Genomic DNA, 14,576 nt, shown 5'->3' with positions numbered 1-14,576 from the left:
AATGGTGGGCAGATAGAATCGTTTTATGATTATTTCCTGTATGTAACTGTAGTGTTGTTTTATGATTATTTCCTTGTATGTAACTGTAGTGTTTACCATTAATTTCAGTTTGTTCCTCAAGAAGCATGGTTCTATGATGAGCTAGATATTCAAGATGTGGAAGGATTTGATGATCCCGATCCTGACTCTGATTACGACTATGAGGAGACGTATAGCAAGAGGAAGAAGAAAAGAGGAGGGAAGGTTGCGAGGGTTAGTAATATATGACATGGAATTTCATAATTTAAGTAGCTCTGCATTGCCAAAAAAGTAGGATATTCATCATTAGAAAGTTAGGCTCATATGATTTCAACTCTCATAGTTGTTAGGAATAGGCTGCAATACATCTGTTGATTAGCATTTTCCGTGTAATATTTTAATCGATATTATAATCTTTAAATGGCTCTTGTTATAATGAATTTTTTCTAATTTTAATTAATCTTTAGTATTTTAAAATTAAATTAATCAGGCCTGTTAATATATCGTGGAATTACTTTACTTTATACATGTTAAGGAACACAACTCCTTTGTACGACTTTTGTCATTCTGCCTTTGATATTAATTTCATCATGAATGCGACTTAAACAATCTTGCTACCTGGTGACATAGTGAGTTTTTAAATCAATAAAAAGCCCTGAATGCATAAATAATTATCAAGTTTTAGTCTTCAATTTTTTATCTTTATTTTTTTATGTTCATAATTATGTTACAGTTTATGGCTTAATTTTATACTATTGTGTTTGAAAAATAGGCTTCATTATTCCTAATTCAATCAGCAATTTTTTGTTTCAGGGTGGAGGTCGTGGGAGAAAGAAAGCCAATTACGATGCATTGACTGATGCCGAGAAGCCCTTTTCCTGTGAACGTAAGTGCACATCAGTCTGTATCTGATTGAATGATAGATTCAGTGCCCTTGACTGATGAACCTTAGTTGAAAGTTATGAGCAGTTCATTAACATGAACCATGCTTCTACTAATAATTGGATGCCTTGGATATGTTCCTTTCCCACTGCTCTTTATAACTTTTCCCTGCACACCAAGCTGATACTGCTTAAACCTTGTTGGCATACATACATTGAATGTTGCCACTGGTAGTGATGAATATTATTAATGCATATGTCAGTGGTGATGGTTCTCTATTCCTTGTAGAGTATTGTTCTATAACCTTATGCATCTACATGTATCTTATTCCCTGTAGTATATATAATACATACATATTCTGTCCCTTCCATATCACCTATGCTAGATTGTTTTCTACCTCAAAGCATAATGTCTTTATGCCATTAGTGTGGTTTCCCTTGTACTTTCCATGTTTGTTTAATGTTGGTGGTATTACCACGAACAATATTTTATTTACATCTGTTGCTGTAGATGTTTGCTTTTTAAAGTTAGCTGAAAAGTGTGTTCAAAATGAAGTTTATGAATAAGCAGCTTTGGTTTGCAGCTCAATATCCAAGGGTTTGATGTAAACTGCTTTTAATTCTCTTCGGTTAGTCATCGGTTCAGGGACGTTCCAAATGATGTTTCAGATGTGGTTAAGCTGATGTCCATACACCTTTAATAGTGTTTTTAATTCAGCTACCGTATTTGCTTACATTGCTAAGTTAACCGTAAATTTAGATTGATGACATTTTCTTGGTTATATTTTTAAAGCAGGCAAGTTTTAATTTTACAGGTGGGTGCTGGATTCTTTATACTTTTATATGTCCAAACTTAATTGATTTTTGTTCACTGTGTATCTTTGTATTCCAAGGAATATGAATAGCTAGTGTTGTACAGCTACTGATTTTTTTGTGTGAAGATTGTTCCACACAGCTTTCTTATAATCCACCTAGCGTCTTTGGGCCTTTATCCATGTGCACGCTAGTTACGCCTCTGCTGCAGCTGCATTATCACTGAGTCGTGACTAACAACTCCAATCCTGCATTAAGAGAGTCACACATTTTGGTCAACTAACCTTGTCTTGGCTTTTTTTGTCGTTGCTCCTCGTTCTCCGCTCCAGACCTTCATACCACCAATCATCCATCTTTCTTTCCTTCCTAGCTTGACCCAGGGTTGTTACAGGTCAGGAAATTCAGGTAAAGGTCAGGGAATTAAATTGGGTCAGGGAAATTAGGAAATCTCATCCATGGTTTAGGGGAAAATTTATGTCCTGATGAGGCAATCAAAATAACCACCACCCTGTCAGCTTGCTAAAGGCTAGCTTCTTTCACATGGAAAGACGCTGTAAATATGCCTTTGGAAAAAGATCAATTGCATAGAAAGCCATTTTAATTATTGTTTTGGGGAAATTAAAGTTCGGAAAAAATTTCATTTGATATTTGATTAATTAAAAATGCATTGTTTGTACTTAATTGTCAAATATTTATTTTGTTGTCTTACCTCCGAGAGATTCTGGAAGAAAATACCTCTTCTCCATGCTAAGCCTTGCCTTGCTTCAATGAAAATATTGCTGCCATGTGAGCTACTCTAGATAACCAGATGAACGATGTGTTAATCTTGGGCGAACTTGAACAGGGTTCCCACTCAACCGTGAAAATCTTAAAACCGTGAATAAGCCGTGAATTTCGTCTACCGTGAAAAAACCTGGAAATAACCATGAATTTCGTTATAAAACCTTAAAATCCTCTCAAACTTGATTGTACAACTACACTTGACCGTTCAAAAGAAAAATCGATATGTCGTTCATGTTTCAAGGTCAGTAACTTGCAAGCAATGTCCACGCATTTGTCTGCGCACCTATATTCGAAGTGCAATTGTTGGTCCGTGTGTCATGACGAGACACAGATCTTAAGCCTGTGATTGGAAGACCGTTAACCAAAGTGCTCATTAATCCTTGCGAAAAATCAGACACCTCTTCACTTCCCTGCCATCCTCCATTTTCCCACTCACAACATTTATCCGGCTCTAAATTTTGTTAACGATAGGCGACATAAAAAGAGCACTTTCGTTGCTGCGTTTGCATTGCCGGCGTTTATCGCGTTTGGTAAATTTTTAGTAAACGTGCGGTTGGTGATTTTTATGTCAATATTTATTCCTAAAATAAAAAAAAAACAGACCGTGAATTTGACGAAATATAGACCGTGAAAACCTGGAAAAAACCGTGAATTTTATAATTCTGTTAGAGTGGGAACCCTGTTGAATCACAGGTGAAGTTGGCAGAGTCTTGCAGAAGTGTTATGTAATGATTGAAAGAAGAGTTTGAAAAATTCCAGGGTAATGAAGAGTGATGTTTAAGGGAAAGTCTGGGAATTTGAATTCAGGAATCTTGTAACAACCCTGTTGATCCGACATGCGCACCTCCATGCAAGGCCGCCCTCTCTTCTCCTCATCCGAGTGTACTGTTTCAGTGTGCGGCGCAAGGTACAAGACAAGGCCTGGCCTGACGTACCACTACACCCATTCGCACAAGGATCGGGACGATGAGGAGGAGGGTGGTGGTGCGGCGTCAGGGGGCGTGAGTGGAGGCAATACCAGCGCCGGCGGCTCCCCAGGTGCATCGGTGAGCAGCGTGGAGGGTGCTACAGGAGGTGGGGGATCAGGAGGGAGTGCCACTAGTGGTGCTGGAGCGCCAGTGACTGCCTCGACACCGACCACGCCTAAATCTTCTCGGGGTGGCGGGGATATTGCCGGGAGCAGTGGTGCGGATCACTCAGCGTCTGGCACCGGCACAGGTGGAGCTGCAGGTTCGAAGAAAATTCCGGGACTGATATCTCACCTTTCCAAAGCACTCCTTGCCATGTGTTGCGCTCCCCTTCCAAAGTGGAGCACTGCACGCGCTGCCCTTTGAGAAAGGGAAATAACACGAGCAAGTGAAATAGAGAAAAAAAACACAAGTTAAAATAAAGCCTATTTCCCTTGGTCTCCTGGCTAGATAAAAATTATGATTGAAAGTGTGTTGTGTTATCTGAAGTGAAGTATCTTGGTATTGTTTGTGCGTAAACTTAACTGCTTTTAAAGATGCCTGTGTTGCTTGTTACTGTGGTTTTGTCTATGATGTGCTATATATGTTTTTCCTATTTTTTAATTTTTTTGAACTTCTGTTTTTTTATTTTAGTTGTTTGATATTTAATATTGTTATTTTCTGCATATATCATAGAGTTACTGTGTTTAGATTTCTGATTGTTGCATTAATGATATATTTCTTTATTAGTGAATAATTTTCTGTGGTTGATGAAGAGTGACTTCTTCCTGCTCCAAACAGAGATAAGCTGTTTAGTATCATCTGTTTTTTGACAGTTTGGAAAATTTATTTTATTGTTTTTTTTTTCAATGGAGTTCACCTAATATTAGTGGCACTTGCTTAATGTATGCTTCTCTGGTACTTAATCATATCTTTCCTTTCGCTGTGCACATGACGTGACCTGAATTCAGTTGCTGAAACAGAATCTTTTGAGCACATTAAGTATTTTTTTCATGCATTAGAATGTAAGTACGACGTAAATATACATTAACTGAGGTGACTAAAGATTTAATTTAAAGGCTTTCCTAAGTTTCTAATTCATTAGGGTTCCATGTTTTGAAGGTTGTCTAGTGAAAATTCTGCCAGACTCATGCTTGTGTATGCATTAGAATGCTTAAAAATATTGGTTCTATTTGATCAGTTCTTGGTAAAATACTCGGTATATTTTTACTAGTCTGTAATTTTATGGTTTTAATGAAATGTAAACTTAAAAGTTTTTTAACAATCAAAGAGGTAGATACTTGACGTTACTAATATTTTTAGCCAAGAATGGGTTCATTTTACTGTAATAAGTTTTGTTTTGCTTGAACAAGTTCTTATGTTTTTCGGGGGATGAGTCACTTTTGGAGTTAATCATGTGAAACTTTGCTTAGGGTTAACTTCTAACTATATTGGTGAAGTTTTATGTGTTCCCAGGAATCAAATAATGCCATGGCAGTGTAGGATATGCTAAGTTTTGTTTGTTTATTTTTGGCTTTTTTACACTGAAAGAATTGTATATTTGTAATTGTTGTGCATTAAGTCACATGTTTGTTTCTTGTGTTGGTACTCTCGCATCTTATAAATTTGAAGCTTTTTTACGGAGTTAGGTGATTCATTTTTGTAGTTTTGATCTTCGAATCAAATTATGTATATGTACAGTGGAACCTCGTTAAAGCGAGTACGGGCTATAGCGACACCCCCGCTATTACGAGAGATAGCCGATGCACCGTCAATTGACCCTATAATAAGAGTGTTAAAAAATTCGTTTTTACGAGACCCTTTCGGTGTTGGCTCTCGCCATAGCGAGGGTTTCACCGCCGGAAGACTTTCATCAAGACTCCTTAACCTCTGTAATTGCTGGCGATCTGTTAGAAATGAAGTTAATGGAGTGCTCAGTCTCAAATTTATGTGGTAAACTGTCGTTCGATAAATATAATGATGACGAAACAATGTTTGCATGACTTTTATTCAGTGCGGCGCTTATAAATTGTTTGAATAGTTAGTCGTTATTTGAGTAAGGAAATTTAGTGATGCAAAAAACATCGCCTTTCGTCTGGATTTATGCTTACGTTTATCGGATAGATGTTTATCTGTCGCCGCACCACTCCTGTTCCTGTATATATATTCGCAACAGGTATATTGGCTATCATTTGCTCCACCTCCGCTAAAGCGACAATTCGCTATAGCGAGTTTTTATTAGTGCACCGTGGGGTGTCGTTATATCGAGGTTTCACTGTATTCAGTTTCATCGAAGAAGGTATATATTTAAAATTACTGCACTGTTGAAGTATAACTTTTTCTCTGTGAAGGCCTGACGCAAAGCAAAGTAATCAAGTGTGGTTACTACTTCTTTAAGACTTAAGCTGAATACAATGGTATAAATAACATTTATTTTCCAAATAGTTAGCACTATCCTGTAGATTACAAAAGATGAAACCATCAAAGGAATAGGTGCAGGTAGTCTGTAATTTTTTGTCAGTGTGTTCGAAAACTGCAACATGACATGGAATTGATGTAGGCCGATGTAAGATTATGAGGAACTTGGTTCTGCAAATTGAGACTACTTGTAACTTAGTTCATGTGAGTAGATCTTGAGTATCAATTATAAAAATAGGTCAATATTTAAGGCAGTACTATTACTCTAAGTAACTTTGTATGGAGTAATGCATTGGAAATGGTCCATCACTGAATAGCTACCAAGTAGGATTTTTCTCTTCACCAGTGGCTTAGCATGACCTCAGTCTCTTGTTCTACAGTATGGACTTCAAAAGTAAACATCTTGCTTTGTATATCCAGTCTGAAATTCCCCTCGAAGGTAGTAGTTGTTTTTTGTGTTATGACTGATAGCATACTTGACCTGCTATTAAGAGATACGGATTTGAATTCTGGCTAGGTAAAATGTTTTCATTGCGAATTTCACCCTTGGTACGTATTTAGGGCTAGTTTTGTTGAAAGTAGAAAGCATTCAATTTATGTTGATCACAGGATATTCAAGTTTTAATTATTTCCATCCACCAATCATTCTAGAACACTAATTTTAATTGCTGCATTAATGTCATGGCCATTGCCCTATGTGGTTATGCTCTGATGTCAGATTTTCATTCAGGGCTTGCATCAAATCTCATTCTTTATTATTAAATGATCACATTTTATAACCGTGAAATTAAATTTTATTTTTTATCTAATGGATACTACCTTTAATTAACACATTAATTTTCTTCTGCAAGTTAGATGATGAGATGTAGGCTTGAGCAATATTAGATCGTCTGTTGTTCTGTTTACTTCAAATCAGTATTGCTTTCTGTATGACAATGGCTTAAGATGTGTCTCGTTTGTGATCTTCAAGTTGTGTCAGCTATCACAATCTTATTTTGAAAAGACTCTAAATCGATTAGTACTTATGTTCGTGTACATTTGGCATGCAAGGTACAGAATGAATGGTTTGTGGACTAATGGGGTTATGAGATAAATGGTTAAATCATGACCCTCCTGGAGTTTACGTGGTTCATTCATAAAACGGCATTAGTAAATCAGGATTGTTTACCCTTGATGCTTATGAATACATGCTGGTGTTGCATAGTTGCCATATAATGGTTGGGTAAGGGGATAATATCGGTAATTATTATGGAAAAATAGGTGTGATTAAACTTAAAATTTGTGTGGAACTTGCGTCTACATATAGCTATTTTTTTAAGGTTTAAATCAATACAATACGTAAATATTGTCACGCAATAAAATTCATGGAAATAACGATGCAGCAAATGGGTTTGACTGCTCGGTATGCATGTGGGTGTCAAATTGTTGGATTTTATGTAAATAATTTTGTTTCCCAGTTTCCTCTTGACCTTTTTTAGTTTGCTTTATTATTGGGCAATAACACTTGTGACTATATTTTTTTTTAACTGTTTGGATTTTGCTTACAACCCATAAGTCATATTTAATGTTGCCTTATTATTCATATGATAATTTTACTTGCGGGATCATCTTTCGGAAGAGGTTAAAACAAGTGGTACAATGCAATTTTTATACCTAAGTCGAAAGCTGAAATACTCTAAAATTATCAAGTGTAAAATTATGGGAAACTTCCACACATTGTTCCGCAACATTATTAGAGGCATTGTTTGTACTTTGTCATTTTAATTGGGTTGATTTGCATAACGTGATTGTCTGGTTTAGGTAGTGTTTGAAAGCAAGCATTTATTTTGGGCTTTTGCCCTGTGATAGTGTCACTTTACTTCCTATCCCCAAGATATTCTTAGGCGAGTGCAATTGTGCAGCAAACAGATGTATCTGTTGACCTGTACTTAAATGCAAGAAAGGTCCTAAGTGTTTTTATGCATAACATCTAGTAACCTCCCTAATTTGGTATGGTATTCAACTGGTGCTCTTTTTCAACTACTTCTTAAACATGCCCTTAGCATTTAGGTAATTAAAGGATAAATATTATTTTTCAATTATGAACACTTGGGTGTTCACCAATTAATTCCTTATTCATTTTAGGTATTTGAGGGTGTTCAGCAGTGATGGAGCTTCTCTTGCCTGTAACTTTATAGTACAGCATTCTTAGACTGTTTCTGCCATTTCCCATTTCTGGTATAGAGCTCTTAAAGAAGATGAAGTTCATGTCTTAAAATTTATTCCATTTAATTGGCCTGACTTGGTAATTAAGATTAAAAGAAAAAGACTGTGAAGTTTGTGTATGAGGAATGCCTCTTATTTATTTTCAATGCCTTTTTTGTCAGTGAGTATAGTTGCATGAAATCATCCTCAGATACTTGTTCTTTGCATCTTTTTGTACTCGTAATTGTATCGTAAATGAACTTGCATGCAAGTTAGGATGCTTAGATTGTATTTTAATAGTGTCTTGCCTGATCTGTTTTGGTCTATTTGTAGTAGTGCTTATGTGTTTTGTCCTATTAACTCTTGAGAGTTGAGTGATGTCTGTGATGTGAAATGTACACTAAAATGAGTGTTAATACTACAGTTGGCAGTCCCTCTGTTAGTCACGATTTGCTGACTGACCACTCTATTGTTTATCCTGTGTAGGTTCGACACGTCGAGGGCGGCATGGGTCTCAAGCGTCGCAGCAAATTCCCAATTCCGGTTCATCTGGAAGCTCAGGTGGGCAGGGCTCCAATAGCTCAGCTTCTGGCTCAGAGGAAGCACCACCCTCGGAGAAGAAGCGACGGAAAGGTGCCGATGGCGGTTCCACCGGCACAGCTAACCCTGTGGGATCCAGTGCATCGGGTACGAGTGGAAATCTGGGAGAAGAAAAGGAGAGAGCCCAGCCGTCCCCTTACTGCGACTTCTGCCTGGGGGATGCGACAGAGAACAAGAAAACAGGACGTCCAGAGGAGCTGGTCTCTTGCTCAGACTGTGGTCGTTCAGGTAAGAGGAAGTACCGCAAACGGAAAAGGGGTGGATGTACGACTGGGAAGAGAGAGGGTGCTTCTAATACAAGGTTACAGGCATCGAACGCTGCTCCATCGACGAGGGGACGGAAAGCAAAAGGACACTGATGACAGAGTGAAGGATTTGAGTGTCTCTCCCTCGCTGCCGCCTTATATGGACGTTATCACTGTGTCATCTTGATGTCTGCTTGAACACCTCTGCAAGACATGCATCGTTTCATCTCTTATATCGGCTGGTGCAGCATTTCAACGCATTTTTGGTGACACATCTGTCATTGTTTACACTACAGGCACAAAGTTTGCAAAGTTGGTCAATTGTTCCCCTCTTTAACTCTTAGAGTACCAAGAAGTCAAGGATGGGGAGTAATTAGACATGCTCTGTGGCTCTCTGAAATTTGTTCTTTCGGATTTGGAAGGAAAATTTTTTCAAATTTGTTGAATATGCTTTTCCAGTGAGTACTGCCATCTCTCTCACTGATTGAATGTGATACTAAAGACAGTATCTACAGACCAGTTTGCGAGGTCATTCTTTGAAGTTCCGCCTCTTGGGTTAAATACTGTAGTATGTTTGTTCATTGTTGCATAACTATTTTAATAATATTTAATCATTACGCTTTAGCTGGGAAATATTGTTAAATTGATCATCTTTGTGAATGTTAAAATGAAACGTGGTTAATTTTTGTACAGGTTCATTTATATGTTTTTCATGATGATCTTGTGCTGTCTCCCTTAGGTCTTTTTAAAACTGCCGCTAATAGATTGATTTTTAACTTTCAAGTACGTGACCATTTTATCCCTTTTTTTTGAGAATTGATAAATTTTTCACCTCTTGCATTCATTCTAGGGACCAAAAATTTTGAAGAAATATAAGGAATCTGAAATTCCTGATTTTGTTATGACTTTTCTTCTCTCAATTATGGTGTTCAAAACATGTTATTACTGAAAAAAAATCTTGAATAGGTGGATTGAAGCATCTGATGCTAGACTTTGATTGATGCAATCTCATTTTTATGGAAAAAGTGAATGATGGCTACAGTGTGCCATCACCTCCTTATGTGCCAACTATTTTGTTAAAAATATTAGTCTCAATACTATGATTGCTTGATAGTTTGTCTCCACTCCATTGTAAGAAAATTAGTTCATCTTTGGCCAAGTTCAAAGGAATTTGAATTATCTAGTGCATACTGCTAGAATGCGCCTCAAGTTAGTGTTAGAAAATGGCTCAAATTATTGAGTAGGCACAAAAATGTAGAGTTTAGGATTAATTCAAGAAGTTGGATGAATTTTAAATATATTTAACTGCAAGACTGAAGTGAACTGCAAATGAGACTTTAATTGGCTTAAACATTGCATTTTATGCTCATATCTCCTTGGATAAAATTCATTGTGGTTATAGAATTTTTCTAAAGACTGTAAAAAAGTTGTCGTACGTGTCCTGTTATATCAATGAGCTTAGGTGCCGAGTATGAGGTCTTGTTCTCGGTTGTTGCTGTTTTATTTGAACATTTTATTTCTTAAGAGCCATGAGATGTGATAGGTTCATTTACTTGTCAAATAATATTGTGCTTGAGAAGTACTTACTGGAATGCATTTTGTTTGCCTTGGTATTCTAAGTGTTAAGGACTGTTATTAGCCTTGGAATGAGAGAGAAGTCTTTGAGTTAAACTGTTAAAGTTCAATATCCATATTTTTAAGTTGTAAGAGAAAAACATTTAACACCTTATGTTAATGACAACTTTAAAGTCTTCGTGTATGATCTGTACAAGACTTTGATCTACTAGTAATCCAGACTTGTGTCAAAATTTTGTTGGCATTGTTATGGTGTCTACTGGGTGTCATGTTAACTCATTTTAGCATTTATTCTAGTCTGTTGTTTCCATTTCTTTCTTGTCCAAAATAAATTTTATTGTAGTTTTGGCGTAGTCAAAGTTCCTATAGCAAAGCATTTTTCTATTTAGAATTGTTCTGGGTATGATCCAGACATACGTGCATTACTGCAGGAGTCATTGGTAGTGAAACTTGGCTTTAAGCATGCCACTAATTCATTACATCCTAATTTATCACTTATTATATCAGCACGCAATCTATTTATGGCATAATAATTGGGCAGTTGTTTACTGCGGCTTGTAATTGCTTGCACTCAGAGGTTAAGTGTTTTACATACTTGAGTAATTTTCAGTTCGGATCCCGCCTCTTTCATTTCTTAATTAACAACCAAGGATAATCAAATCACAACTCCAAAGTTGATCGGCTTGTGGTCATGTTTTTTATCCAATAAATTAATTGATTTGCCAATGGATTCAAAAATCTGAATGAATTTGTTAATTTTTTCTGAAAAACTTGGTAGTTTATTGAAAAGTAATGGTAAAGTGCATGTATTAACTGCATTTTTAGAAATCCAGTTTAGTAATAAATATATATGAAAATATAATATATATCTATATACATATATATTGAAAATCATTGTTGGAATATGAGATAGATGAAAGTTATATTAATATGTATTATCAGCTGTGTTTATTATGTTTAAGTTTTTCAAATTTCCATTTGAAAGAAGACTGCCTTGGCTGTTTTTTGAAAATTTTGTGACTTTTTTCTAGTCTTTCCTTATAGAGTTTAAAATTATATCTTTGGGTTTTTAAGTGAAAACACTACACATTGACTTTTTTGGGCTACTATATATAAATCATTGAAAGGTGATATCTGTTTTTGAGCTGAGAATGGATCTTATGACTGCCTTTTCTCTGGGAGAAACTGATGATGCATCCAATATTTGGATAACTAATTGATAGCCCTTGAATGACTGCCTGTATTATAGAATCTAATGTAATGGTTCCTCGTCATTCACAAAGTCATTTTTTAAAGAATTCATGAAACCCCTCTGAAGGCTTCATCCACCATGTGAGAAAGTATGAAAATTGTAAGAAATGCTTATGGGCCTTTGATTCCATAAATAAGTGTGCTGTGATCATTTGCTAGGGAGGGATGTCAACTCATTATGTCACATTACAAAGAAGTTCCCAAATGTTGAAGAATTTTTAAGGGGAGAACAGTGTTCATCTTTGTGGGGAATGTGCAACTGTATTGTGAAAATAATGTTTCTTGAGTTACTCGCCAGATCAGCGGTGTATTAGTAAGGGTGGTTATTTTGGTAACCACTATAGTTCAGAGTGGTACATTAATTTTATTGTTGAATTAAGCATGGGAAATGTTAGTTGACAAATGCTACTGTTATGATTTGTTATTTGGGGAACATGGTGAACTTATTTTTACTACACAAAGTGATGGGTGCTGACATGAATCATTGTGCTATTTTGTAGTTCCTGCCATACGTGATTTTGGCATGATAGGTTTTTAGACTGCTTCTTCTCCAGTCTTCCAAGATGCTGTTTGTATTTTAAGCAACTCAAAATTTGATCTTCATAAACTATGGGAAATTTAAAGGGCTCATGTGTAGAATTGGGTAAACAAGCTTTTTGATAATTTACCATTAAACCTGATTTTTCTTTTTATTTTACTACGAATCAATTCTCTCTAATAATTGCCTACTTTCTTGTAACAGCTGCTTTAGGAGGAAAAATATTTGGCTTATTAAAAAAATCGCCTTTCTCTGTAGCTATTAAAATTCAACCTTAGTGGAATTAAATCTAAATATTTTTCTCCCATAAACTTCATTGTTTTAGCGTAATTTTAGTTTTTTTACTGGTTTTCACTTCATATATCCACTAAGATATCTAATTCTTTTTACATAGTTTGATGTGACTGGCTTGTTTCTTATCTACTGAAGAATTTTACCTGTTAATTAATTTGAAACCTAATTACTCTTCAGTGGAGGCAGTTCTACTGTGGTTAATATCTTCATATCATTGTGGAATCTCTTTGAGCCCAAAATATAGTCTAATGCAATACAAACGTAGCTTGTTTATCGTAATTATTTGTTAGCTGTCAGTCATCAGTGACATTTTTCTATGTTCTTTTATTTAGGCTTAATAAGTAACATCCTTTTATATTTTTCTCCGTTGAGTTTGTCATCGCATCATATCCTATACATTTCATATCCATGTAAGTGCCAGTATCACTCATGCCTGTTATTGGGTGGTTGGTTTGATTCACTCCAGCTGCCCAACCAAGCATCTTGTTTTGTTGTTCATGAGATATGAGAAATGGATTGCGTTTCTACTGTTGAACCTGAGCATGATCCACTCATACATTGACAGCTGTAGTGACTTTTGAAAATGCAATCCTTGTGATGACAAGGCTCTTTAAAGTGTTCATTGGTAAGGAAGCTTACACAACCATATAGTAACATTGGTATAGATGCAAATGTTGTATATACACATTTCTCTCTTTGTACGGGACCTGTTAGCACGTAAGAATGTTTGTCTCTGTTTAAAGAAATGGAGTGAGTGGTTTTACTTTGTCTTGTGATGCATCCAGTGGTGAAAAAGTGAAAAATGTTGCAAGAAAGACACTCGTAGTGATGTAATGTGGTGGGCTTGTTATGATAAATAATCATGGCCTTAATTTCCATTACAATGAATGAATTTTTAGCATGTTGCATATGTGGTTTTCCATGTCAGAAGTGGAAATAGGGAAGTTATTTATACGATAGTGAAACCTGATGAAGTTGATTGTATGCTCATAATTCCAGTGTGAAATTATTGTGAATATAGGTAAATAAGCTATGGGAAAGAATTCCACGTAAGAGTGGCTATAAATTGAGAGAAACTTCTCACATGTTTTTGTATGGTGAAGTACTGTGAATTCTAAATGAAGCCTGCAGTTTTTAATCTCCAATAATAATGAAAGTATTGTATGGGAATAACTGTGAATGTTGGGATAAAATTTTATATCAAGTACAGTGATTTCATGGGAGTGTCACTGCATGGTATCAGAAACTGGTTCATGTCCTATTGGTCTATGGTTAAACTTCCAAATAAAGTACAAGAATTTTCTAATGGGCTGTTGAGTATGGGCAATAATCATTCTGCCTTGCAAAAAAATCTCTTTGGATAATTGTTAATAATATTCAATGTGTTCTTTTCCTTCTTACAAGTGTAAAAATGTGTGCTGAAATTTACGCTCATGAATTCATACACAATTTAGATAACAATTTCATGCTGTTAATCCATGCTGCCCTGAAATGTTATACTGTTTAAACTTGTAACTGAAAATTTAGTAGTCATGATGAAATTAATTTTTTTATGATAATCATGCTAGTCTGAAACTATGGTTGAAATCGGACATTATATTTTCCTTCATTTGGATTCTAAGCTATAATATTTTTCGGACTTTTTCTGAGTTTTCACTATCAATACATTTATTCTTCATGAGGCTATCGAATCTTATGTTAATGTTAAATACCAGGTTGTGGTATTGTATTCCTCATCTTGTGTCATATTTTCCCCTGGATTTATAAATATAGCTTGTTCTAGTTTCATTTTAGTTTGATCCATTGTATTCATTATTTCATTTATATTTCACTTATAGTCTTTTATTTGGACCTTCAAGGTGTTAAGTATGTATCTGTCAAATTCAAACACCAACGTTTGTCAAGCTGAATCTAATCGTGCACTTAAGGAAGTAATAATTTTTTTGTAGTCTCAATTCTATTCATGCCCTCTTCAAAAACGGGATGAAGGATGCAATGCATTCCTCTGCAAACATGTTACTTTTATGCC

The 14,576-nt window shown here is 35.7% G+C and overlaps 1 protein-coding gene across 1 annotated transcript in view; it reads left to right on the top strand.

Annotated features, from left to right (window-relative positions):
- The window catches only part of LOC124167234 (zinc finger protein ubi-d4 A), a 28,119-nt gene that overhangs the window by 6,559 nt on the left and 6,984 nt on the right, over window positions 1–14,576 (top strand). The window contains exons 4-7 of the mRNA XM_046545106.1: window positions 109–252; window positions 832–904; window positions 3,390–3,725; window positions 8,531–8,872. Coding sequence (XP_046401062.1) covers window positions 109–252; window positions 832–904; window positions 3,390–3,725; window positions 8,531–8,872 — 895 coding nt within the window. The remainder of the gene's footprint in view (window positions 1–108; window positions 253–831; window positions 905–3,389; window positions 3,726–8,530; window positions 8,873–14,576) is intronic.

The sequence above is a fragment of the Ischnura elegans genome, chromosome 10 (genome assembly GCF_921293095.1).
Source record: "Ischnura elegans chromosome 10, ioIscEleg1.1, whole genome shotgun sequence".
In the NCBI taxonomy this organism is placed as follows: Eukaryota; Metazoa; Arthropoda; class Insecta; order Odonata; family Coenagrionidae; genus Ischnura; species Ischnura elegans.
This window is presented reverse-complemented; position numbering and strand designations above follow the sequence as displayed.